Below are 24,456 nucleotides of genomic sequence, written 5' to 3'. Positions count from 1 at the left end.
GCAACCCCACCCCGCCCCACATGTCTTCGGCCCCTTCTCTCCAGCCCCATATTATTATTATTGTTGTTGTTGAGGCGAGTCACTGAGGAGGCTGAGGGAAAAGCAACCCTCCCCTCGGCTTGGCTGCTCTCTCTGGGAGCCTAAATCGCCTTAGCTGCTGCTGCTGCTGCTGCTGTTGGTGGAAGGGAAAGGGAAGGCAAGGCGGGGAGGGAAGAGACTGACTGACAGCCCTTCCGCGAGTGCGTCACGCCACTGGCCAGCCTGACCGCGCTGGAAGGACGGCAGCCAGGGCCCCCCGGGGTCCCCTTGGCTTCCTCCTCCTCCTCCTCCTCCTTGTCGTGGAGCTGGAGCAGAGGAGGACTTCTTGGATCGGCGTTGGCTCCTCCTCCTCCTCCTCCGTTGCTACCTGTGCCGCCTCCATCTCTCTTCGCAGAAGAAGCTCCTCAGCAGCCGCCGCCGCCGAGGGGAAGAGGAGGAAGAAGAGGAAGGCAGCAGGCACTCCTTTCCCCCAAAAGGAAGGATGAGCATCAAAAGCAGCCTTAGCCTCAGCAGCAGCGATTCGAATTAAGAAAGGACTCCTTGCATCAGGCTCTCCATCCTCCGAGGCGCCTTCGGAGGAGCATCCTTTGGGCAAGGAAGGCTGAGGAGCATCGGATCGCCTCCCTCCTGCTGCTCCTCCTGCTCCTCCCGATCCTTGGAAGGGAGGCCAGGGGTGGGTGGGGGGGAGGGTCGCCGGTGAAGAAGAGCCTTGGAAGGGACTCCAGCCGCCTGGCCGAGTGAGGCCGGCCTTGGGCGCTTCTCCTCCTCCTCCTCCTCCTCCTCCTCCTCCTTCTTCTTCTTCCCCGCCGGACGGCACTATGGCCGGGGATGGCTTGCACCTCGGGCGGCGGCAGCTGGGCGGGCAGCGGCAGGAGCTCTCCGGAGCCCCGGCGGCGTGCCTTGCCCGCTGTTAGCCATGGCAAATGGCAGTGGAGGCGGCGGAGGAGGCGGCGGAGGAGGAGGAGGCGGCGGCGGAGGCAGCGGTAGTAGCTACTACTCCGGCGGAGGTGGTGGTGGAGGAGGAGGAGGAGGTGGAGGAGGAAGCAGCAGCAGCAGCGGCGGCGGGAGCAGCAGCAGCGGCAACATTAGGATGAGCAGCCCCCTAAGCGGCAGCGGGAGCAGCCTCAACGCCGACTCGTCCTCGGCCCCGGCCCGGCCCTCCAACGCCCTGATCATCCCCATCACCATGGAAGTGCCCTGCGACAGCGGGCAGCGCATGTGGTGGGCCTTCCTGGCCTCCTCCATGGTCACCTTCTTCGGGGGGCTCTTCATCATCCTCCTCTGGAGGACCCTCAAGTACCTGTGGACCGTCTGCTGCCACTGCGGGGCCAAGGAGAAGGTAAACCACCATCCCTCCCTTCCGACCTGCATCCACACGGGGGACACAACCCGATTTGGTAGCGCTTTGACTCTTTGTCTGGCTCAAGGCTATGGAATTCTGGGAGTTGGAGTTTGTTGTGGGGTCCAGAGCGGAGCCTTGAGAATTCCATAGCCTTGAGCCAGACAAAGAGTTAAAGCGCTGCCAAACCGGGTTATGTCTCCCTTGTGGCTTTCTTCACAAAGTTGCCCTTTCCCTCTTCCCTTCCTCATTGCAACATATCGACCTACCTATCTATCTAATGCCCATCCATCCATAAGACTGTCTATACTTGTGGTCCAGGTGGAATATATATATATACTTGTCCCGCCATATTTGCCGTGAATGTGAGAAAACCTCAAAATAACCGTGTTTTCACCTGACAGGACACCTCTCTGGGAATCTCTAGGTCCTCCAGTCAAACTCTGTGGTCCACGTCTGACAGACCCTGGCCATAGAATTGAACTGGAGGAGCTACAAAGGCCTAGCGGAGTCTTCTCTCTGGGAATCTCCAGGTCTTTCAGTGCGACTTTTACTTCAAGTTGACCATAGAGTTGCACTGGAAGGCAGGGATCCGTCTAGCTAAAAAGATTGCATGTACAGCGCTGTGTAAATTTACAACGCTTCATAAATAAAGGTTAATAATAATAATAATGGAGGGCCTAGATATTCCTAGAGAGAACATATTAATCAAATCCGCGAATGATCAAACCCGCAAATAAGGAGGGATGAGGGTATTCCCTCCCCCTTTCTGCCCTCTTCTTTCTTCTCTTCCTATCTGTGTTTATTCCCCTCCATATTCTGAAAGAGTTGTTTTTTTTTGTATTCATAGGAACTCGACTAATATTGAAAGTTGGGTTGTTGTTGTGAATGCTCTTGTGCATCCATGCTGGGCCTTCGGACTTGATCTATTTAACCAGAGTTGTCTGTTTGCTTCCTTGTGTTGCTCCTTTGGTGCCAGGATAAGAGAGCAGCGGGGCTTGTTGGTGCCATGTTTGAGTGCGAAGGACATGATGCTCTCCCCCAAAGAACCCAGACCTCCACAAAACTCAGGATCTGGCAAAAGTTGTGACAAAGCAGCCCTTTAGTCCTGGGCACCAGTGAGCTGAGATTGAAAGGCTGAGACTCTCATTGGGAGAAGTGTCTGAGATGCAGAGAGGGCAATGAAACATAAGGTGGTGTCCTCTCCAACTTTCCCTTGTCGGATTGTTGCTTTCTTAACTGCACTGGATACAAAAGCAGGGAAGGAAATGCATCTTTGTATTAAACTCTCCAGGCAATTGCTTCTCACCATTCATTGCTGCCAGATTTCTCTCCTCCATCTGAGTGTGTTCATATTTTTAATAGGAAACTTGGTCAATTTGGATGGAACTGTAGGTTGTAACAAAGTAAAAGATGAGCTGTTTGTTAATAAACAAAATGGATTCAGCAAACCATCCCAAGAACAAATGGCAAGAGAGCCAAATAAATACTTTCTACATTCAAACAAACCTGACTGTATTGCATGTTATACTTGTTTGCTGCCATCGGGAGAAAGGCAGGATATGAGAAAATAATAATTATAATAACAATAATGTTTTGTTGTTGTTGTTGCTGCTGTTGTGTGCTTTCAAGCCATTTCCAAATTGTGGCGACCCGAAGGCCGTGGGTTTCTGGGACCAAGAAGGTGAGATCACCCGGGGGTTTCCATGGCTGAGCTGGGAATCGAACCCCGATCTCTTGCAATTTAGTGCATCTTTGGTGAGAGAAGAGGACGTTCAAGTTGTGCCATTTGTATCAGCTTTCAAAGGCCATGGCAGGCTGAGAAAACATTTACAAATAAGATGGAACAATACAATCTATAGATATTCTTCAGTCCATCCAACACACGGCTTCAAGTGTATGAACTTGTATATCTTTTCAGGTGCTGAAAGTGAAATAGGGGTCGCTTGTGCAGAGACATTATGGTGCGACCCTCCCTTTTTGTGATGCCTTCTTCCTCGGTTCTTGCCAAAAAGACAATTAGTCAACATCTTGCTCCCATTAAAGACAAATTCATCGAACAGGTTGGACTGCTCTCTTTTCCCTTCTCAATATACAGAATCACCATTCCACCTCCTTGGAATTCACTTCCTCTGAAAATAGATACTGTCCATTAAGAAGTTACTCCAATGAAAACCTTATTGGACCAACAGGAGACAAGCAAGAGCACAGAGTGCTTGCTGTTTCATTGGCGCTCACACCTCTCACTGGACAGAGCCCATTTTGAGATTTGGGGATCCTACATTTCAGTTGTTTTGAATTTGTGTCTTCCATTGATTTATGAATGATATATTTCCTTTTAGTACACTTAGGTCAGTGTGGTGTCATGGGTTTGTTGGATTAGGACACTGGAGACCAGAGTTCGAATCCCTGCTTGGCCATGGAAACCCATTGGGTGACCTTGGTCAAATCGCTCTCTCTCAGGGGATGGCAATGGCAAACCCCCTCTGAAGAATCTTGCCAAGAAAACCTCATGATAGGTTTGCCTTAGGGTCACCATGAAACAACTTGAAGGCACACAACAACAATAGCAACAATGCCAGACTTGCATTTATTGTTCATCTTGGCTACTTTGCCGTTGAGACAATGAATAACAGCCATTCTTGAATCTCATTGGTGACTAGAATCATCATTGAAATAAATAGTTGCTATGAGTGTGTCGTTATTTATTTCAGCGCAGCTGAAGTGTGGTTAATGCTGCAGTCTTAAAACAGGTACTAAGGAGTAAACCCATGGAATATGGTGGGCATTATCTCTGGATAGCTGGGCATAGTATTGCTTCATATGTTTCTCTGGAGTGGGGCCTTTGGCTGCCATCCTGTGCGAAAGCAAGGTGGTTAAATCCCACTGACAGGGAAGTAGCAATTTCATTTTGTAGGGTTTTTTTTAACTTGCTCCTTCCTCATGTTGCACAGACAGAATCCCTAAAACACCCCACTGTCCATTTGAGCAGAGTGGACCCTGAACTATTCTGAACTGAATGTGTTTTGTTGTTCCTAAATTGCCTTCCACTTCTGTGAGCGTGAAAGCAAAAAGCCAACAGCTGCACAGAGCCACCGTGTAAAATTGAATAATCTTCCAAAAGTTTCAAGTATATCAAATCTGGTTTCTTATGGAAACATGGCTTTTGTTCATGCTTCCTTTCCCAGCATGTTTTGTGATGAGAACCAATCTTGGAAGGCCACATAGAATAGACCACCCTCAGAAAGCAATAACAAATGTGCCTCTTTGGACGGTTGATTTTTATAGCTGTGTTGTTCTTTTTCTTTGTGCCTTAGTGTCATGCTCCTGGTTGTCCCTTGGCTCAGTCGCACACATGTGTGTGTGTCACTGTGGCTCCTTCATCATCAGTGGTGAAAGGTATGGATGCCCAGTGAGGGTGAGCAGTGGCAACCCCACTCTTCTACTCCATTTTCTAGGGTCAGGCAGGGCTAAGAACCTGTCTTGTCCCTAGCCTTTAGACATGGGGCATGTTGACTAAGCCAAAAGGAGGACGAAGCAGAATATTCCCCCCTTTTCTTCAGTGTCACTTTCAGGAGAAGCACAGCTGAGAGATCAAAAGGGGAATGTGGAGCGAAGCAAAATTCTTCCAATTCAGTTTGAAGGAACACAACATCTAAGCTCTGGTTAAAAGCGCCTTGTTGAGGGGACTGGGGCTTAAACATCATGCCAGCATTTTCCTTCTCCCTTTCCTTCTCCTTAACATCTAGCCTGCTGAAAAAATTCTGGAGAACTCAAAACCTTGCTCACTGTGTTGTGACATTTTGGTTGGCCTTGATAAGGATGTTGTCATAGTGTGAATGTTAGCTTCCTGATACAGTTGACACTGAGGCCACTACGCCTTTCATTGAACATAAAATGCTACTTGACTACTTCACAGTAGGAGATTTGGGGCTTCCAGCTGCCTTGCAAAATGGGCCCCTCCAATTTTACATGTAGCAAGTGAGGAGGGTTCCTGCAAATGCTGAAAATGCCATTATGTTTTTCAGGCTAGAAAACTGAAGGCTGTGGGTACCTTTGTTTTTCCTTTGCAACCATTTTTTTTGGAGGAAAAAAGCATTAATGCTCTATATTTGCTAACGTGGCATCCGACAAGCAATTTGGACCCTCCAAAATAGACTAGCAGCTGGAGTTTCTCCATTCCCCTTTTCACATTTTTTGAATTACGAATGGAAGAACAGATCTGCTTCAGCTATTCCTGGCACACAGAGACACATAAAACACACAAACCTTTCAAATATATATGGTTGCTAGGTTGCTGTCATGATTTGACATTCAGCTATCGGCTTCCCCCGCTTCTTCCAAGATATGGTATAACCTGGCTGTGCCGAGTGAATTCATTTTCTGTTTGGTAGTGGGGAGGAGAAGGAGGCAATGACAGGAGTAATGCTACAATGAAACATTATGTTGAGGATTAGAAGAGCAACCTTGAGAAAGTTGGATACGCACTGAAGCCCCGTTGAAAGAGGCAAAGGCCCTTGAAGCCTTTGCCTCAACTCAATCACATCCTTCTTCATTGCCTTCTGTGATGATGATGTTGATGCATATGTTACAGTATCACCAGATTTTCCTAACTGGGTCCTCTAATCTCCCTGGAGATATGTTGCCATTTTCTTCAAGCCAGGTTTTCTCTAGAAAAATACAACCAGTATGAGCTGCAGAGCAAACTGAAGCCCTGAAATCCACTTTGACTTGCTAAGTAAATACTGGGAACAGCCTTTTCCCTCTCAAGAGATGCATTTGCGTGTGGTTGGGCTGGGGGTGGGGAGGATGAAAACGAGACTTTGTGGAAAGAAAGATTTGTTGAGGCTATAGTGCTTGGTTCTGTTTTTATGATGATAAATGTATATTTTTGAGGGGAATGACTTCCCTGGAAAGGCGAGCCAAATAGCTAGAAAGGTCTGGAGGAGTCTCCTTTCAGTGCATACACATTTATGCATACACATATATTCTGTGCTCAACTCTGTTGGTAGTGAGAAATAAATTTAAGCGAGTCCAGAAAGCACCAGAATCTTACAATGCCTTTGAAAGTGATTCATGGTGTTGCCTGGTTTTGTTTTGACCATCAGAGCCTGACGTTCTGGAATTAAACAACGTACTGTATGTATAGTTCTTTAAAGGCCTGGCAAGTTCTTCGTGGGGAATTATTGTTTATGGCAGCAAACCTGCATCTCATAAAGAACACAAGGCAGTGTTCTGGCTCCCCATTTCGGCATATGAGACAGCTTCCCAGTTGTTTGCCTGCTTTGTCCCTTAGGACTCAGCCCCAGACTGAACCTTTGGGAAGTAGTAAATAAGATCTGGGTGGGGGAAAAATAATCTTAGGCCTGTTACAGACTGCCAAAATAAAGCTGCTTCGGGTCTCTTTGGAGGTATGCTGTTTAAATGATGCATGCATCCTAAGAATCTGGAAGCTGCACTAAAGCTGCACTCCAGTGCTTAGGAATGGAGTGTGGCTTTGGCGTGACCTCCGGACTCTTAGGACCCATGCATCATTTAAATAGCATACCTCCAAAGAGACCCAAAGCAGCTTTATTTTGGCAGTCTGTAACAGGCCTTAGTTCTTTCACCATCACTAATGCAGAATTGCTGAACTGTGTTGTATTACTGTGTTAAACTCAAAGTCTAAGAGATACTGCAGTAATGGCAGTCTGCCTAGCATCCTGCCCTCACTAAGTCCCTGGTTGAGCTTTGAGCTGATACCTTGGTTTCCATAAATACCTTAAAAACAACTTTGCCTATTCTTGGCTGAAATGACCCATAACACAACTGATGAATGTAGATTTAATACAGGTACATTACATGTAGTTGATGCCCCCAGTCCAGATTGTATACAGAACAGGTATTCTTCCTTCCTTCTGTCTTTCTCTAGTTAACATTAGTCATGCTAGGAAAGTCATGGGTGTGGGCGCATTTGTTTTGTTAGTGTCAATTCAAACATGCACTTTATATAATTAATGTGTGTCAGTTGTTTGTGTTATTGTTGACTTATAGAGAGTGAGTGCAAGAGAGAGAGAGAGAGAGAGAAAGCGCTCCTGAGTTGTCTTCATCTATACCAAACATTAATTCTTTTTAAACTCCCCCTTCCCTCTACCCAGCCATTTTAGCTTCAGACCTACATCATATAGAATCTGCTTAACATATGTCTATTTTTTCCTTTCTTTGGAGAGCACTTCTCCCTGCTGCCTTGAATGCCTATCACTCATGACTGGAAGTCCAACGCCTTCCAATGCTGTGATGTATGGAAGAAAATAAAAAGGAGATGGAAAGTCTGATTTCCAGGAGTGGATGGCTGAAAGGAAAAAATGTTAATAGATTTATAGACAACATCACTTGACCACGTGAAGAGGAATGGGAATCACAGAAGGCCTCTTAAACATGCCTGACACCCCGTTCTTTTCAAACCTGTCCATCCATTTGGGGGGCTAGTTTCTGTGTGGAAAAATTATGTTATGGCTTGAAGCAAACAAATTAAGCCCTGTGAAGACATGGAAAGCAAGTGGGAGGTGTTCAGGGAGATGTATTTTTTCCTAATGTGTGAGTTTTTGTGGGCAGGGCCTGGAAGGTATACTGCAAAGCTTTGTCAAATTTTGTATTACTTAAATTGTTAAAGGTTCCCCCAAAGAATATTTGGAATTGTGTTCTGGAGAGGAGCAAATAATTTTGTGTGTGAAAGATGCCCTATATCCTTCCCCCACCACATATGGGTTTGCAGTCATTGACCACCTTGCTCACCCACTGACTTCAGCACTAATGTAGAAAACCAGCCTCTCTATGCTATAGTATCAGTGAATATAAGAGGCCAGTCATGTACAGGTTGAGTATCCCTTATCCAGAATTTTGAAATCACAGATACACCAAATCCAGAATCATCCACATGGGTGAGATAGTGACACCTCTGCTTTTGATGGTTCAGACCACACAAACTTTGCTTCATGCACAAAATTATTAACAATATTATGTATACAATTTTCTTCAGACTACGTGTATAAGATATACAGAAAACATAAATGAATTTCATGTTTAGACTTGGGTCCTATTTCCAAGATATCTCATTATGTATATGCAAATATTCCAAAATCTGAAAAAACAAACAAACAAGCAAGAACAACGACAAAAAACAAAACAAAATCCAAAACGCTTCTGGTCCTAAGCATTTCGGCTAAGAAAGACCTTTATTAAGTTTTCAGAGACATAGGTTCTGTTTTGTTGACTGGAACTTCAGTGTACATCCTACCAAACTTGTTCAGGATTACATCTGCAACATCTTGAGCCAGTTGCCCTATTTCAAACATCTGAGAAACCGTAGCAGTACGATTCCAGGGGAGAGGCATATATGGTTGTCAGAACCCTGCTGCGAATACAAAACTGTATAAGATAGGACAACATTCAAAGACATAGCCATGTTAGTCTGGGAAATCAGTATGCCAAGGGATCTTGTAGCACCTTTGAGACTAACTGAAAGAGAGAGGTTGGTAGCATGAGCTTTCATAGACTTGAGCCTACTTCCTCAGATGCATGGGATGGGCAAGTAAACCTGGCATCAGTATCTGGCAGAGCTGATATTTTTTTTCCCCCCCCCCCCCCCCAATACACACACACCTAAGAAAGACAGTGTAAGTGCTCTGGAACATTATGAGGAATAAAGTGACAGGTCTCAGCCATCTTACCTGTCAGTGCCAGGTAAGTCTGAATGTAAGACTGTGTCTATTAGAGGTCTGATCAGCCAAGGGTCCTCAAACTTGGCTCAAGCCCTGAGGACAAGGCTGGATGCATTATGTGTTTATATCTAAATACAGGGCAATGTTCCCATACAAGAGGTGAAATCAACCTGTCAAGCTGCACCATTTAGGATTTTAGGGAAACTCTTAAATGTTTGTTGAATCATATTTTGTCTGAAGACCAATAAATACCAAACTGAAAGCAGATGGAAGCATACCATTGAAAGATTTCATAGCTGCAGAATCGATTTACTCTATGTAGGCTGCTAATCATAGGTTCCACTGTTTCATTGATGATGTTTCAGTACCTTCCCTCCCATTGTGTTTGTGGTAGAAGCAGTGAGCGAAAGTAATATTCTTTAAGGATGGAATTTTGTGTCTGTGAAATCGATAGCTCAGTCTTCACTGCTACAGAGTCAGGATTTCATGCTGAGCAATTACTAATCCTATCCTTTTTAAAACTAGAGATCTCTTTATTCTTATATTCACTAATAAATGGCATTGTTTATTTTGTAATTAAATGGTACTTTAAGAGGTAGTTTTTTAAAAATAGTGTCAAGAATAGAAGAAATTCTGATTTTGTTCACCATTCTTTTCTTCACTGAGTGGTGTTTTACGACAAAATATTCTATTGAGGAAAATATATTGTTAAAAATTTGATTGTATGTTTTGTGCTTATGGCATTGTAATAAGAAGAATGATCATGTACAAAGATAAGGAATAGCAACAGGTACAGCATATGGTGTGAGAGACAGCATGATGTAGTGGTCTGTGTGTTAAACTAGGTTGCTGGGAGACCAGAGTTCAGATCCTTACTGGACCATTGAAACCTGCTTGGGTACATTGGGCATGTCACTCTCTTAACTTCAGAGGAAGGCAAAGATAAACCGCCTCTGAATAAACTCTGCAAAGAAAACCTCATGATAGGTTTGCCTTAGGGTCATTATAAGTCAGATGTGACTTGAAGACATACAACTATAACTACCACCACCACAACAACAACAACATATGGCAGATAATTTTTCCTTCTGGTAGCAAATCTGGCTGGCCACATGTGTATCAATTTGGAAATGAAAGAGAGCCACCCCAAAATAAGTCAGTGGCTGTGTATTCTCAGAGGTATCTCTAGGCACACATTGATAAAATTGAAGAAAAAATACATTTTATCCCAAAATGGCCCAGTTGGGACTCATGAGTTTCTAGTTTTACAAAGATATGGCCTTTGGTCTAGTGACATACAGTCTAGTACAGACAGGCCAAAATAAAGCTACTTCGGGTCACTTTGGAGGTATGCTGTTTCAATGATGCATGCGTCCTAAGAGGCCAGAAGCTGCACCAAAGCTGCACTCCAGTACCATGGAAGGGAACTCCTGTTTTTGCTACTAGCTTTTATTGGAGGTTACTGGTAGGTGGTAGGTAGTTAATGAGATGCTGAAACTATTCTGAACTTTAAAGAAGATGCTGAAACTATTTTAGGGATAGAGTTTAGCACCTTGGACAGCTCTTGTAAAGTTTAGACTAAACTGTTCATTAGGGCCTGTTACAGACTGCCAAAATAAAGCTGCTTTGGGTCTCTTTGGAGGTATGCTATTTAAATGATGCATGCATCCTAAGAATCCGGAAGCTGCACCAAAGCAGCACTCCAGTGCTTAGGAATGGAGTGTGGCTTTGGCGCAACCTCCGGACTCTTAGGACCCATGCATCATTTAAATAGCATACCCCCAAAAAGACCCAAAGCAGCTTTATTTTGGCAGTCTGTAACAGGCCTAGATCTAGCACCATGCTAATAAGGAACTGGTACTGTTGGCAATGCTGAAGATGTGACATGTGGTTACTCACTCACAGACAAATCCTCTTTAGGCTTTCATACAAGTGAAGGATAAACGTTGGCAGTTGTCCTCACACACATGGACAACTTCAGATCCTTACCATATTCAGCTGGATTTCTAAATGTGTTTGGTAAGTCATGGTTCCTGATCATGCAGAACTCTCCAAATACATTTGGTTGTACAGGTACATCCAATTTGTTTTGTTTGGGGGAGAGAGGGGTTAGGTTCTAGTATGAGCTTCACCTGCTGTAGACTTTTGGCCATCATGAATTCAAGGGAATGTCTAGAATGGGATACAATTGTGCTGAAATCCTGGTCTTTTCCTTAGGTTTTTTTTTGTCTCACATTGGTCCCAGATGAAAAAATAAATATAGATAATAGATATCTTTGCTATACCACTAACACTGTGGTCTATTTGCACTGCCCTTTCACAACACAGGCCAAGGAGATCTGAAGAGTATCTGACCATGCTTGTTGCTTAGGCCTGTTACATGCTGGGCTTCCAGTTTCCATAACTGGTCTGCGTTGCCTTGTTTCAACCAGAGAGTTGGGCTGTAGAGTGGAAAGTGTGATGTAGAAACTACTGTATTAACCTTCAGATGGAGTTTCTCAATAATAGTTAACTATATAATAATAGTTAACCCTTTCCCACCACCACTACCTTCTCTTTCTGTGTCGTGTCTTTCTAGATTGTAACCCCGAGGGCAGGGAACACCAATTAAAAAGATTGTAGGTACAAGCGCTGTGTAATTTACAGCTTTATAAAGGTTAATATCTAATAAAATAATAATAATAATAATAATAATCATTAAGATAGGACTAGTGGGAGCAATGGTGGCCTGGTAAAGCAGTTAAGATGCTGACTCTGACAAATGAAGGTGGCAGGTCAAGCAGTTCAAGACCCAAGCACCACGGGATGAGGTAGCTCCCATCACTAGTCATAGGTTCTGCCAACCTAGCAGTGTTGAAAGCATGTAAAAGTGTAAGAGATAAATAGGTACCTTTCATGGAGGTAACAGTGTTCTGTGCAGTATGGTTGGGCCACATGACATGAAGTCATCGTTTAACAACACTGGCTGTAGTAACAGGAGAGGAGCACCCACCGCACTACGTCGAACATGATTAGACCATCATACCAAAATGAAACATTACCTTTACTTTTGCCATGCTCCAGTGTTTTATTTACTATGAATTTACATCTGGCACTTTTTTTAGAGACTTGAGTGGTTCAACAAAATTTAATTCTTTTTATAAAAGGGGTGGTAGCTGTCAGGGGTTGGGGGGCTGCATGAGGTATGCATGGGAACTTGAATGGTTGCATCCCTGTCATGCTGCTCCCTTTTACAATGTTTTAAATGCTCCAAATCCCCCCTAAGGGTGTATTAGGTTACAATGGTATATTGGCTATTAATGGTTTGAACATTGTCCTAGGACACTGGGAGACATGGGCTTGCATCTCTGCTTGGGCACAAAATCGATTGGGTGGACCTAGGCAAGTCACATGTTCTCAGCTCAGGGGATGGCAGTGGCCAACCCCTCTGAAGAAACTTGCCAAGTAAACCCCATGATAGGTTGGCCTTAGGGTTGCCATAAGTGGAAATGACCTGAAGGCACACAACAACAACAAAAACAACAACAGGGAGCATTTCTTTTGCAATTTATTCCCCAAAAACATATTTTGACATGTGGGCCTGGGCTCACTTTCTTCATCTCTCATTTACATTAAGAGGAAATTAAAAATAAGAAGACCTACCATTCATCTCCCAAACAGCAGATGAATTCGTGTAGATGAAAAGATGACCAACCTGCCTGCTGACTCTTCTTTCTGTAGCTAGTGATTATTATGTGCCAGTGATGAGCCATGGAAGTAGTCTTGGCAGTGCACAGGGTTTCCAGAAGACTTAATAAGATCTTCGCTCTTTCCGTTTTCTCAGGTCCTTCCAGCAAATAGATGTGCTGCCTTCGCTTTCCCTCTTGTCCTGCCCTCTCTTCCTTGGGATGCTAGTAGAGAATGGCGGATAATTCATCCCCCCTCTTAAACCTCTTCTCTGCCTATTAATTTCCTATAATGATGAAAGGGCGTATCAGAATGCCTACATAGTGTGTGGGGCGGCGCACATGCACCGCGCGCACAACCCCTCAGAAAAAGTGGCTTTTTGTTTCCATCCTGGGGGACTCAGGTCTTTTGATAAAGTGATGGTGGGACATTAGATATGGGAAAAGCTGAGAACACTACTCTAACCATGACTGGAAACAGAATCCTTCACTGTGTTCTTGTGCTACAAGGCAGACAGCTGCTGATCATTGTAGCAGAGGTTTGGTTTTTTTTTTAAAAAACTGGAAACCAGGAAAAATCAGGCTCAAAACAGTCATTGTTTTCTGGCCAATAGCTGTAGGAATGTATGTCCCCTTTTGTGGTGGCATTAAGAGCGTGCTTGTCAATGGCACTATTTAATACTTTCTGGTACCCTCATTTTAATGGTCCAAAGGCTAACTCAGGTAAGAAAGGTAGGCAAGTACCTTCCTCAGTTGAGTTGTCATTTAAGTAAAAGAGTGGGCAGAATTATAGAGTTTATGTATAACAGAGCTGGCGAATCGCGGCCAAACAGTCTGTGTAGCTTTTCATTATCCTCCCCCCAAACCTTGCATTGGACGAGGGATGCTGCAGTAGGGGAGGGCATTGTCAGTGCCTGGAGGACATATGTTAGCTTTATTTTTACGATATTATTTTATTTACTTATCATATTCTTTGCTCCTAGAAGACCACTGCACTGCTGTTGTCTGAATCATAGTTTCCTCTTGCTTTGTTGCTTGCTGCCATTACGGAGGAAAGAGAAATAAAAAAATTAATACACATTTCACTTAATAAGGGCCACGGATATTATGAAAGGATTCACTCAAGCTAAGTGATTCAGACTAGCTCTAGTGCAGCTCTCCTCAATTTTTACTCTCCTCTTTTACCCTTTTGGGAGCAATTGGTTTTTGCTTATTTCTCTTATATCACTGTAAGTATAATGGGTAGAGATTTGCTTTCATTAAAAAAAGGAAGAATGAAACTGGAAGTATAGTTCCACGGTTTTGGCTAATGGTCGAAGTGCCCGTGTACCATGAAGGTATATAGCTAAACACATACCCTCTTCAAATCACAGCTGGCTATGCACACATTTTGTCAAAAACCAACTCACAACCATGTTACATAGCAGTGCAAGCACATTCTATACCGCTTATCTCAGTGCACTTTACGCCACTCCCTAGTGGTTTTACAGTGCATAAGCTAATTGTCCTCAAAGGCTGAATATTCCTTTTAGTGACCTACACGAAGATGCCTAGGATGAGTGGACCTTGAGTCCCCTGGGATTGAACTCACAGCCTTGGCTGTTAATGCCTGAGTACTGGTATTTTAACACTGCACCCCCGGGTTCCCTGTTGCAGCTGTTTTCTGTGTAAACAGATGTTTTTGGGGGTTGTCCTGACTCACTTTTAATTCAATTACAGATGAGCTTAGGATTTCAGTTTGTGTAGAATACAAAACATCATTTATTTATGAAGCTTTAATACCAAATATAGTATATTTTAACTCATGGTTTTCCATATGCCCAAAGGCCATATCTCTTTTGCCAGAGCTGAGATGAGGTCCTAGGTTCACACCAGCATTTCCATATTAAAGGTCCTGGTGCAGGGATAGAAAGGACCTTCTGCCTCAGGCTATGGTTCATGAACGGCAGACAAGCAAATCGACATGGAGGGGCTAGATTATGTTTCATTGAGATTGTGATAGTAGCTTCCCTTATGTACCTGAACCTAACTCTTCTTAATGTTGATGATTTTATTTGATATGAATGAAGCAAAAGCCTGCATAATTCTGACAATGTGTTTTCAAGATAACAAGTTGAACAAAATATTTAAAACCCCCACACAAGTCTGGGATGATAACCACCTATAATAATCAAATTTTGGTCAAAATTAGTTCATAAATGTGTCTATAAATAATACAAATGAAAATAAAACTTAATCTAAAATAACAATAAATTTAATAACAATGCTGTGTTGGTCAGAGGCTATGTGAAGTAGTTGCTGGTATTCGCCCAAAATCTCATGTGTCGCCTTTGTTTTGGTTTCCGTTAGATAATACCACTGCTTTTGTGACATTGGCATCAGATGCGGTTTGGATGATGAGTCAGATAATCTATTTTGCATTGGCTGAAGGAATTCTTCTTCTATCAAATTTTGGTTTGATTTGAGCACTGTAACATTTCAGAAGCTTAACTGATCAGATTGACAAATGTGTGAACACCATGTTTATCTTCTTATGAGTCAATGGAGAAAACCCATCATTGAAAAAAATCCAAGTCTGAAGGTGAGGCGATATTTTTGTCTAAGGTATCATGATATATGACAATTGTTTTCAAATTGATTATTGCAACCACCTTGAGCTGATTATGCATGTATGAACGTGACCTGAAGCCTTTATCAATTCAACTATCTCAGTGAACTTGTAAGCATAAATTTCAGTCAGATGCCATCGCTTTGTTAGATCTTACAAACTCTGATGCTTCCAGCAGGCAGGATATTTTTTAACAGACCATTGTGTACTTTTTTGCCCAAATAATAACAACTATAAATACCTAAAATTCTGCTGTAGGAAAATTCTGATTGTGCACCGTGGGGAAAACAACCAGTTTGGCATCTTTCGAAATGCCCATATAGATTTTTCAATCCTACCATCCGTTTGCTTTATGCAGTGATGCGCAGGGACAGAGTCCCTGCTCATCACTGGAAATTGATGCCACATTAGGTTTACTGGAACATTTTAGCCCTAAAGTGAATTAAACAAATGCCTGAGGCGGGGAGCAGTCATCTTTGAATACGATTTTCCTCTCATGTCCTCATTGGCTTTTTAGATTTCCGAATTCCCTACTCTTACATGTTTGCATTACTTTTTGCAATTATAATGACTAGAAACCTGAATCTGAGATTCTCACATTTTCAGTTTGAATTGCTGCAGCCTACAATACATGAAGATCTGTATTCTTGCCTCTCAGTCGTGTTTGTTGCAGATACAACCCAGATACCTCACTGTTCATTTTTCCTGCTCTTGACTCTCAGGGAATGTGTTTAGCTATTTAATTGGAAGAATAATGAATTGATTATTCCATGGAGCTATGTTTTGAACAAACTCAAATTTTTTGTTTCTTCTTTTTGCTGTTCTGTACAAGTAATTATATTTTGTTGACGCTCCTGTAATATGTTGTCTTGATGCCAGGGGTGTTTTGGGATGAAAATCTGTCCTGTTGGATTTCCGAAGCCAAAAGTTGGCAGTGTCTGAAAAGTGTCGATATAGCAACAGTCTTTTGGAAACAGTTGAGCATTCTCTTGAGAAGTGTGACCCCTTAGCGGCTGTTGGGAAAATTGGCCCTTCAGGTCTTTTAGTCCTCCCCACTTTGGTTTATGGTGCAAGGGCTGTTGGAACAGGAGTTTCAACAACGTCTTGCAGGCTTTGAAAGAGTAATTGTGTGTGAAGTCGACGGCTTTCCTGGCCAGCGTCCATAGTTTTTTGTGGGTTTTTTCGGGATGTGGCCAGGTTCCTAGAAGAGGTTTATTCCTGAACATTTCACCACAGCTGTGGCTGGCATCATTCAGAGAGGCATTCTCTGAAGATGCAGCCCAGATGCTGGGTTAAATGTCAGGAATAAACTCTTCTAGAACATGGCCACAAGCCGAAAAACCCCAAAAAAAACTATAGTAGAGTGTGTATTTATAGCAGAGCTTAAATAGCAGAGCTATAAATACAGACTAAGCATTATGGGGAAAAATCTACTTCCATTAAAACTATATACGGTATATCTTTTAAAACAAATAAATTGTCAAATATGCAATGTGACTTATGGGCAAGGAGAAAATAGCTATGCAAATAAAAGGGAGCATTCCATTCTTCTTAATAGGGACGGTCTTGTAAGGGAATGTCCAGATAATAGCCTTCTTCCCTTTGAGATGTTTGTAAGTACACTGTGATTCCACAAAGGTGTCCTAACACCACAGAATATTGCAACAGGTCTAGGGAATTCAGCTTTCTTCAGCAATCAACTATATTTAACAGCAGCAGCAGCAGTAACAACAAAAAAATCCAAGGTTGTTGGGGTTTTGCAACAAAAAGTTTTTATTTATTGCATTTATATATATGCTACTATTCATTTTTTTATCCTAGTGTAGTTTACAATCAAGTTTAAGACAAGCAATAATATGTACAGTGAACTAGTTTAAAATAATAAACAACACAATTAGCTCAGTACATAATTAAGATAGCAATTGAAAGAGCAAAGCGCACCCTTAGGTTCCAGTGTTTTGAAACAGAGCATCCTCCCAATACTATTTTCAAGAGGAAACTGTTAGTGTCTGAGAGAACAAAACTATCTTAATGCATAAAAATGTAAAGTGGTGCTAGACAAACCTCACTGGGGAGGAGATTTCACAATTGGGGTGCCCAGATGATAAAGCTGTCTTTTGTAGCTGCCTGCTTCTTCGCTGATGCCAATGGCACTCTGGAATGGTTTCTGTGGAAGATCTCATTGCTCAAGCAGGTTGACATAGCTGGAGGTTTTGAGAAAGACCTGCTCAAATCTTAGGTCCAAAACACACTACAGAAATATTTCAGTTTGAGACCCTGGCTCAGTGCTAGGAAATCCTGTGAACTGTAGTTTATTGTGGCACCAGAGAACTACAGTTCATAGAATTCCCTAGCTTTGAGTCAGGTAGTTAAAGGAGTCTCAAACTGGATTATTTCTGTGTGTTTTGGACCTGAGAAACAAAAGGGGAAGCATTACCTTCTTGTACTACAGCTCAACTGGGAGATTCTAGAAGCTGGAATCTCAAAACAGGAACATTTTCCAGTTCTGCTCAAAGGTGACATGAGATTGCTGAAAATGTTTTTCAGAGGTTAGCAGTGGGGTTTTATTGCCTTGGGTAGCTCCTTGCCCATTCCCTTTCTTTGACAAAATTAGAGTAGGCTGTACAAAACAAAAGAAGTAATATAGATATGTTTAGTTTGCATAGTTTTCAAAACCAGCTTTTAGAGCACAATGTTTCAATTGTTTCACTGCACACTTTGTAACTTTAGTTTTAGTTTCAAGTACAGAATATGTACAGCCCAGCTACTACCATACCTGCTGTACTGAACAGGTAAACAGGAATTTAGTGCTGCAAATGCCAAGCTTTACCCCTTGTGTTGATCCTACTATGGATTTGAAAAGAATAGCATGCCAGACATGTCCATCTCTTCAGGTACATGCTGTGGCCATTTAATACATTAGGCAAAACAGAGGTGTGCGTGATATGATACTGGGGTGGCATTATACTTAAAGGCCCCTTATACTATGAGACTATTGCTTACTTAATTTGACATATGGCATGAGAAAGCACTCCAACTGAGATTCCATATACAGTAAAACCCTGTCAATAGGGAAGGCAGTAGCTAGATTTAGTCACTAGGTGTGCTGGCTTAGTCTATTCATATATCCATTTACTCATAGATACCAGTGGCCCTGAAGTGTACATCACAAGCACAGCTGATTAGTAGGAGTCCTTGCTGAGTTAATGAAAGGCTTGTACAGGACATTGAATGCTGGCACAGTTGGCATCATTTCCTGGAAAGCAGTCCTTTCCAACTGGCTGGAAGCATATTAAGTGCCCTCTGCGGAGGGAAACCTGGAACCAACTGGTTGGCATAGGATGGCAAGTCCTGTGATTCTGGATGGGATCCCACCATCCTGTAGCAACAGAGATGAAGAAACCACTGACTGCAGTGCGATTTGTCCATTACTAAACTGGCAAGGATCTTTGGTTTTTAAAAATCTATGGTGATTTGGATGCCTGAATAGACTGTGCAGAGAGGCAAAAAATGAATTGGGTGTGGTTAAGGATAGCAGTAATAACAAATCAAGCAGTGGCAATACATAGAGCAAGTCTGGATTTGAAAAATGAGTTCTGATTGGGTTTCTTCTCTGGCTTGTGGGCCTTCTCTGGAGACACTATATACAAACTTAAATTTGGGAAAAGGATATTAATCTTTAGCAGGGGATTCTTACCACCCACATCAAATTACAGTTCCCAAGATTATTTGAGGGAAATCATGACCATGAAACATAGGTAAAGCAAATATATTGTTATTTCTGGAGATTTTGGGTGATAGTGAAAAGTAATCTGACCAGGATTACGACCAAATTGCAGAGTTCAGTGCTCATAAGATGACCCATTGGTGGTTTGTGGTATAATAGCTCAAGAAAAAGTCAATAAGAACCAAAGGTATGTATGATTTAAATTTAAAATTAAAAAACTAATTTATTCCTGATAAATATCTAAGTATCCACCCAGAAGGGTAAAGATAAGGAGCCTAAATCCAACAGTTAGTCCTGGCGAGAGTAAATCCACTGAATCAATGAAATTTACGTAAGTAATGAAATCCTTCAACAGTTGATATAATGGCTTTACTCTAGTTGGAATTAGCCATCAGATATAAGCCATATCTGGACAGTGATAGCTTTCATGGAGATGGTAAACCTGTATCTGGTAGTACCAACTTGAACTTAAGCATGGAAAAAAATCTTGCATACAAACTTGCACATAATGGGAAAATATTCTATTCAAGTCTTTTTCCAGATAGGCTGTTTCTTTATGCTGAGGGATATCATCATCATTATCTTGATCAATCAGTATTTTATATATGGCGGAGCACTGCATCATGTGAACCCTTTTCTGTTGTCTGAAGTGGCATTGTCCAGGTGTAAATTTTGCTACTTCAGTGAGAATTTGATTGATTTGTTCATATAGCAAGCATACTTATTAATAATGTCAAATGCACTTCTGGGGAGTGAAAGAGGAATTAATACATGCGTGGGATTCTTTGAAGGATCCAGGGACTGGTCCAAGTCAATCTGAGTCAAAGCAGTAAGTGCTGCCCCCCCTCCTCCAAGTTGTGCCATGCAGTACCCAAAGTGAGCCAAGTTGTTTTGCCACTGGAGTCAGGGAATTCCATCTCTGTCTTGTCATTGCCTGCCGGTAAAAACATAATAGTAACAAGATTAAGAAGGAACAGTTTGCTGTCTTTCTGTGACACTCCAAACCTGCTGTCTGAGATGGCCACCTAAAGTCTGCCTAACAACAGGGACAGCTCTGGAAGGGGCTTTGTATTCAGAAGGGCTTGTCAAGTCTGGACCAAGAGACAGAACTGACATTTTGAAATGCCCCAAAGTACTTATTTAATTATTTGTTTAATTTGATGTTTTTGGGTAGGGTTGCTGCTGTTGGGTGCCTTCAAGCCCTTTCCAGCTTATGCTGACCCTCGGGCAAACCTATCATGGGGATTTCTTGGCAAGATGTGTTCAGAGAGTTTGCTTTTGCCTCCCTCTGAGGCAGAGAGTGTGTGACTTGCCAAGGTCATCCCATGGGTTTCCATGGCTGAGGGGGGTAGGGTACAATCTGTTAAAACTATAAAATGCTTTAAAATAGAACTGCACAAATGCTGATATAAGATGCATTTGTTCTATAGTCTTCTTCCACCAGTCTTTCTCTCTACACTGTTTCCCCTGCCTATTCTGTCTGGATGTTTCTGGTTGCCTTGCACAACAGGGAGGAGTAGAGGGTCAGTGAAATGAGTGGTGAAGGTATGAAATGGAAGATGAGTGCCTATGTTTTGTTCTGGGACTTCAGAATAGGTAAATGTAGAGGCACTGGTTTCAGAGAAGGTGGTAGTGACACATTTAGGCAAAACACATCTGAAGCAGTCCCAGTACTAAGATAATATACAATGGGGATAACAGATTATTTCAGTGACATATGAAAGAAAATTTATAGAATACACTATGGAAAATATCGGTGTATGAGGTTACTAGTTCCTATCATTTAGGCTGCATATTTTACACATTAGTCTGTGTAGAGTATGGGCTGTTCGACTTGGGAGGTTGAGATTCAGGGGCTGTGCAGTCGGCGCTGAAGGGGTGGCTTGCACCCACCTCCATCTTTCCCAAATTGGGGCTGTGGCAACTGCATGCCGCAGTCCCTATCTAGCCTTTCCGGAGTGCAAAAAGGAGCTGCAAAAAGCGGCTGCTTTTTGCACCCTGGAAAGGGTGTGATAGCCATGGTGCCGTAGCTTTAAGGCACTTCTTTGGTGCTGTGTCATGTAAACACAGTGCCAGAGGAGCACTGTGATGCTGCGTGCCATGTGGAACAGTGTGTGGCATCACTCTGCCATGGGGGTGGAGTCAGGGCATGCATCGTATGGAGGCCACACCCCAACTCCATCCCCAGGCTGGCCTTAATGGCTGGTCTGCACAGCCCCTCAGTTCTCTGTTACCAATGATTCTCTGTCAGGTTAAGCCTTATGTCAAGATTAAGGCCAGCCCTACCATTACACAGAGCAAGGAGTCTGCCTTAGTAGGAGTTTTGGAGTGTCATGATAGGGCGGCAAACTGTTAAATTATTTTTATTTATTCTTGTTGTGTTTTTTCTGGTCAAGGATGAGGAGAGATATTTGCAGAATTTTCTCCTTCCTGTGCCTTTGTATACTGTGCACCTTGCCTTGAGTTAATGGGGAGTGCCCTTTGCTGGCATTCAATCAGCAGAACATCTGTTGTTGTTGTTGTTGTTTGTTGAAGGGAATCCCTGCTTCAGGAAAAGATGGGTTAGTGGGGAGTGCCCTTTGCTGGCATTCAATCAGCAAAACAGCTGTTGTGGTGGTGGTGGTGGTGAGAGGGAATCCCTGCCTCAGGAAAAGAAATCTTACAAAAATCTGAGAACTTGTTCTTGGAAGCCTCCAATGATAGCAATTCTCATTTATGGGTCCTTCCTTATGTCTCATTTGCCCTTAAAGTCCCCCTCTTTGAAGTGTTTTGCATTTCTTGTTTCATTTTCAGGGGTTGGGTTCCAAAGATGAAAAATTGGCCAACAGATTCTTGGAGCCTGCCCTCACTTGGTCTAAGCCTAGGTGAGATCATTTCTGAGATGAGGTTTGAACCACTTAGCTATTATGCAGCACCTGTATCACCATTTTCAATACAGATCTGTTGCAGTTAATGCAGACTCCTACTTCTTTCACTCCTTCATTATCTCTTGAAACCCCAAATTTCTCTTATTCACACCCATGCAGTGATTATGTTTTTTTGTTTTCAATGATAACATATTCCCAGATCCTTTTCACATCTGTGTAGTACTGTGTAATGTCATTTAGCAGTGACAGATTCTGCTTGCCTGTGAAAGGGTTAAGCTTTCAAAAGTTTAAATTTTGAAATGCAAAGAAGAAACATAAAGAAGAAAATAAGCTGGCTTTGAGATTTCAGAAGGGTTTCAGTTTAAACACAGGCCCTGTTGGCTGGGCTATTCTTAGCTCCTTTGAGCAACACATGCTCTCTCCAGCTCTCATTTGTGAATGTAGTATTCTGTTCTTAAAAGGAAAATCTCTTTGAGTAGCAACTAGGCTCTCTTGTTATAACCAAGAAAGGAAAGCAGCAGGAGGGCTGTCCGTAGGAGACTGGACTTGAGTCAATAGCAATTAATCAGAATGAATAATTTGTAAAATGTATCCTTTACTTGGATTTGGTGCCTAGCAATGCTAAAGGAAAGGATGGGTGAAATGGAACAGGTGATGTGTTGGGAGCCAAAATAAACATTCATCCGGTTAGTTTTCCTTAAATGTCCTTGTGTGACAGATGGTAGGCTGATTTTGTTTAACATGTCAAGGCAGCATCTATAAAAGCAAATGAGATTTCTTTCTAGTCTGTCTAAAGACACTTGGCATTTTTGCAGTGGGTGTTTTCTTACAACTTTAGCTTCTGATTGTTCTGGATCAGAAAATACTTTCTTTTCACGTGTGATATCTGAGCAGAAATGGGCCTTCTTACTCTGCCCATTGCACATGCATGAAGACATCATATTTGAATAGGCAAGCCTGAAAGCCCAATTGCATTGCTGTTTTGTACAGTATACGCTGGAAGTGGATTACCTATTAAGGACTATGTGTGTTGTATTTTATGAACACATGGTCTGTCTAAAGATGCTTTTGTATAGATGTTTGGTGAAATGGGATTGTGTGATCTTGCTCTCGTACAAAGTAGAAGAATGTCTGGGGAAGCTCAATTGTTTAGGACCATTATAATTTGTGGAACAGATAAGTACACTGATATTTGTTGAAGGAAGTTTGCAAAGATCCCTTTTACTATGGCATCATATTCAGAAACGGGACTCTAGGAGGGCCTGTGCCAGGAGTGGTGTGCCAGGCTCCAGGTGTTTCATACTCTGTAGCACTCAAGCTTCAGGTGACAGATGCAGGAGCAGATACAGGGCCCTAAAATAGGAAGGAATTAGGGGGGGGGGGGGTCTCTCAGTATAGGTTTGTCAAAACCAAGAAGGGGTAAGGTAGCAACAGAGGGTTTGAGGAATTCATCTCAGGTGTGTAGTGAAAGGTAAGCAGGTATTTGGGGGGTGAGGCCATGCCCTGTTGTACTGCTGAGTTATATCTTAGACCAGGGCTTTTTGGTTGGAACTGGCCTTGCCGGCTGCTGAGGTGGATGCTCAGACCAGTTGTTACTGTAGTCCAGATTGCATATTTGAAGGCCAGAGCCCAGTTTTTCAAGTGTGTGGTAGTAACAGAGGTGAAGCATTGAACCTAGATACTGGAAGTTCTGCTTCACAACCATCCCACCCTGTGGAAGCTATACAGGTGGGCCAGGCTTAGTCCTCAGCAATGTTGTGCCCTGACTCTGACCATAACTAGAAACCAGTGCAACATCTGGAAGCAAGGTAGGTGAATGTAGCACTTTGGAAAGCTCCAAGAGAGCAACTGGCTTCAACATTATCTGGAACCTGACTAAAGCATATCATTTACATTATGAAAGCATATCATTCCCTAGTCCTTCTTTGAGAAGTGGAAAGTTTTAAGGGGGCAATCCTCTGGTTTGCAGCCTGATGTGCTCTCTCTTTTTTTGACAACTCCAGGCTTGTGGCTTACATTGACAAGTTGGTATGGGAACAGAGAGGGTTGGTTCTTTGTCAGAAACAGCTTCAGAAGGTGTGGACCCCAGAAGCAGAGATTCAATGTAATTACTTTTAAATATTGATCTTTTGTATGTTTTTTTTTAACTATACCGTGATCATTCTGATTTGTGAGCCACTTTGAGTCCCAATCTTGGGGAAGATATCGGGTACAAATAAAGTTAACAACAACAGACGGATTGCTCTTAAGCAGGGTGGGGAAAGTGCAGCAGCCTGAAAGCTGTCTTGATGTCCTTGAATCCTCCAAACAGTCCTGACCATCCTTTTTCTGGTTATTAAAGAGCGAATTGCTCTTGTGGAAGCACTGGGAAACCATCTTTTAACCAGCTTGCAGTGCTTGCTGGCACTGTTTCAAACAATGAAGTGGACTTCTGAATATATATATATATATATATATATATATATATATATTGCAATCCATGCAGTCCCAGAGAAATCTAGGGTAGAAATC

The 24,456-nt window shown here is 42.7% G+C and overlaps 1 protein-coding gene across 28 annotated transcripts in view; it reads left to right on the top strand.

Annotated features, from left to right (window-relative positions):
- The first annotated feature begins 290 nt into the window (after positions 1-290).
- KCNMA1 (potassium calcium-activated channel subfamily M alpha 1) overlaps positions 291-24,456 on the top strand; it is a 612,911-nt gene continuing 588,745 nt past the window's right edge. For 26 of the 28 annotated variants that reach the window (XM_042456625.1, XM_042456624.1, XM_042456616.1 and 23 more), the window contains exon 1: positions 291-1,378. In XM_042456625.1, the coding sequence (XP_042312559.1) occupies positions 956-1,378 (423 nt within the window). In that variant the 5' untranslated portion in view covers positions 291-955. The other 2 variants (XM_042456626.1, XM_042456627.1) reach the window with 2 other exon arrangements.

This window comes from Sceloporus undulatus, chromosome 3, assembly GCF_019175285.1.
Source record: "Sceloporus undulatus isolate JIND9_A2432 ecotype Alabama chromosome 3, SceUnd_v1.1, whole genome shotgun sequence".
Classification (NCBI taxonomy): domain Eukaryota; kingdom Metazoa; phylum Chordata; class Lepidosauria; order Squamata; family Phrynosomatidae; genus Sceloporus; species Sceloporus undulatus.
The sequence above is the reverse complement of the archived record's forward strand: the minus strand, read 5'-3'. Positions and strand labels throughout refer to the sequence as shown.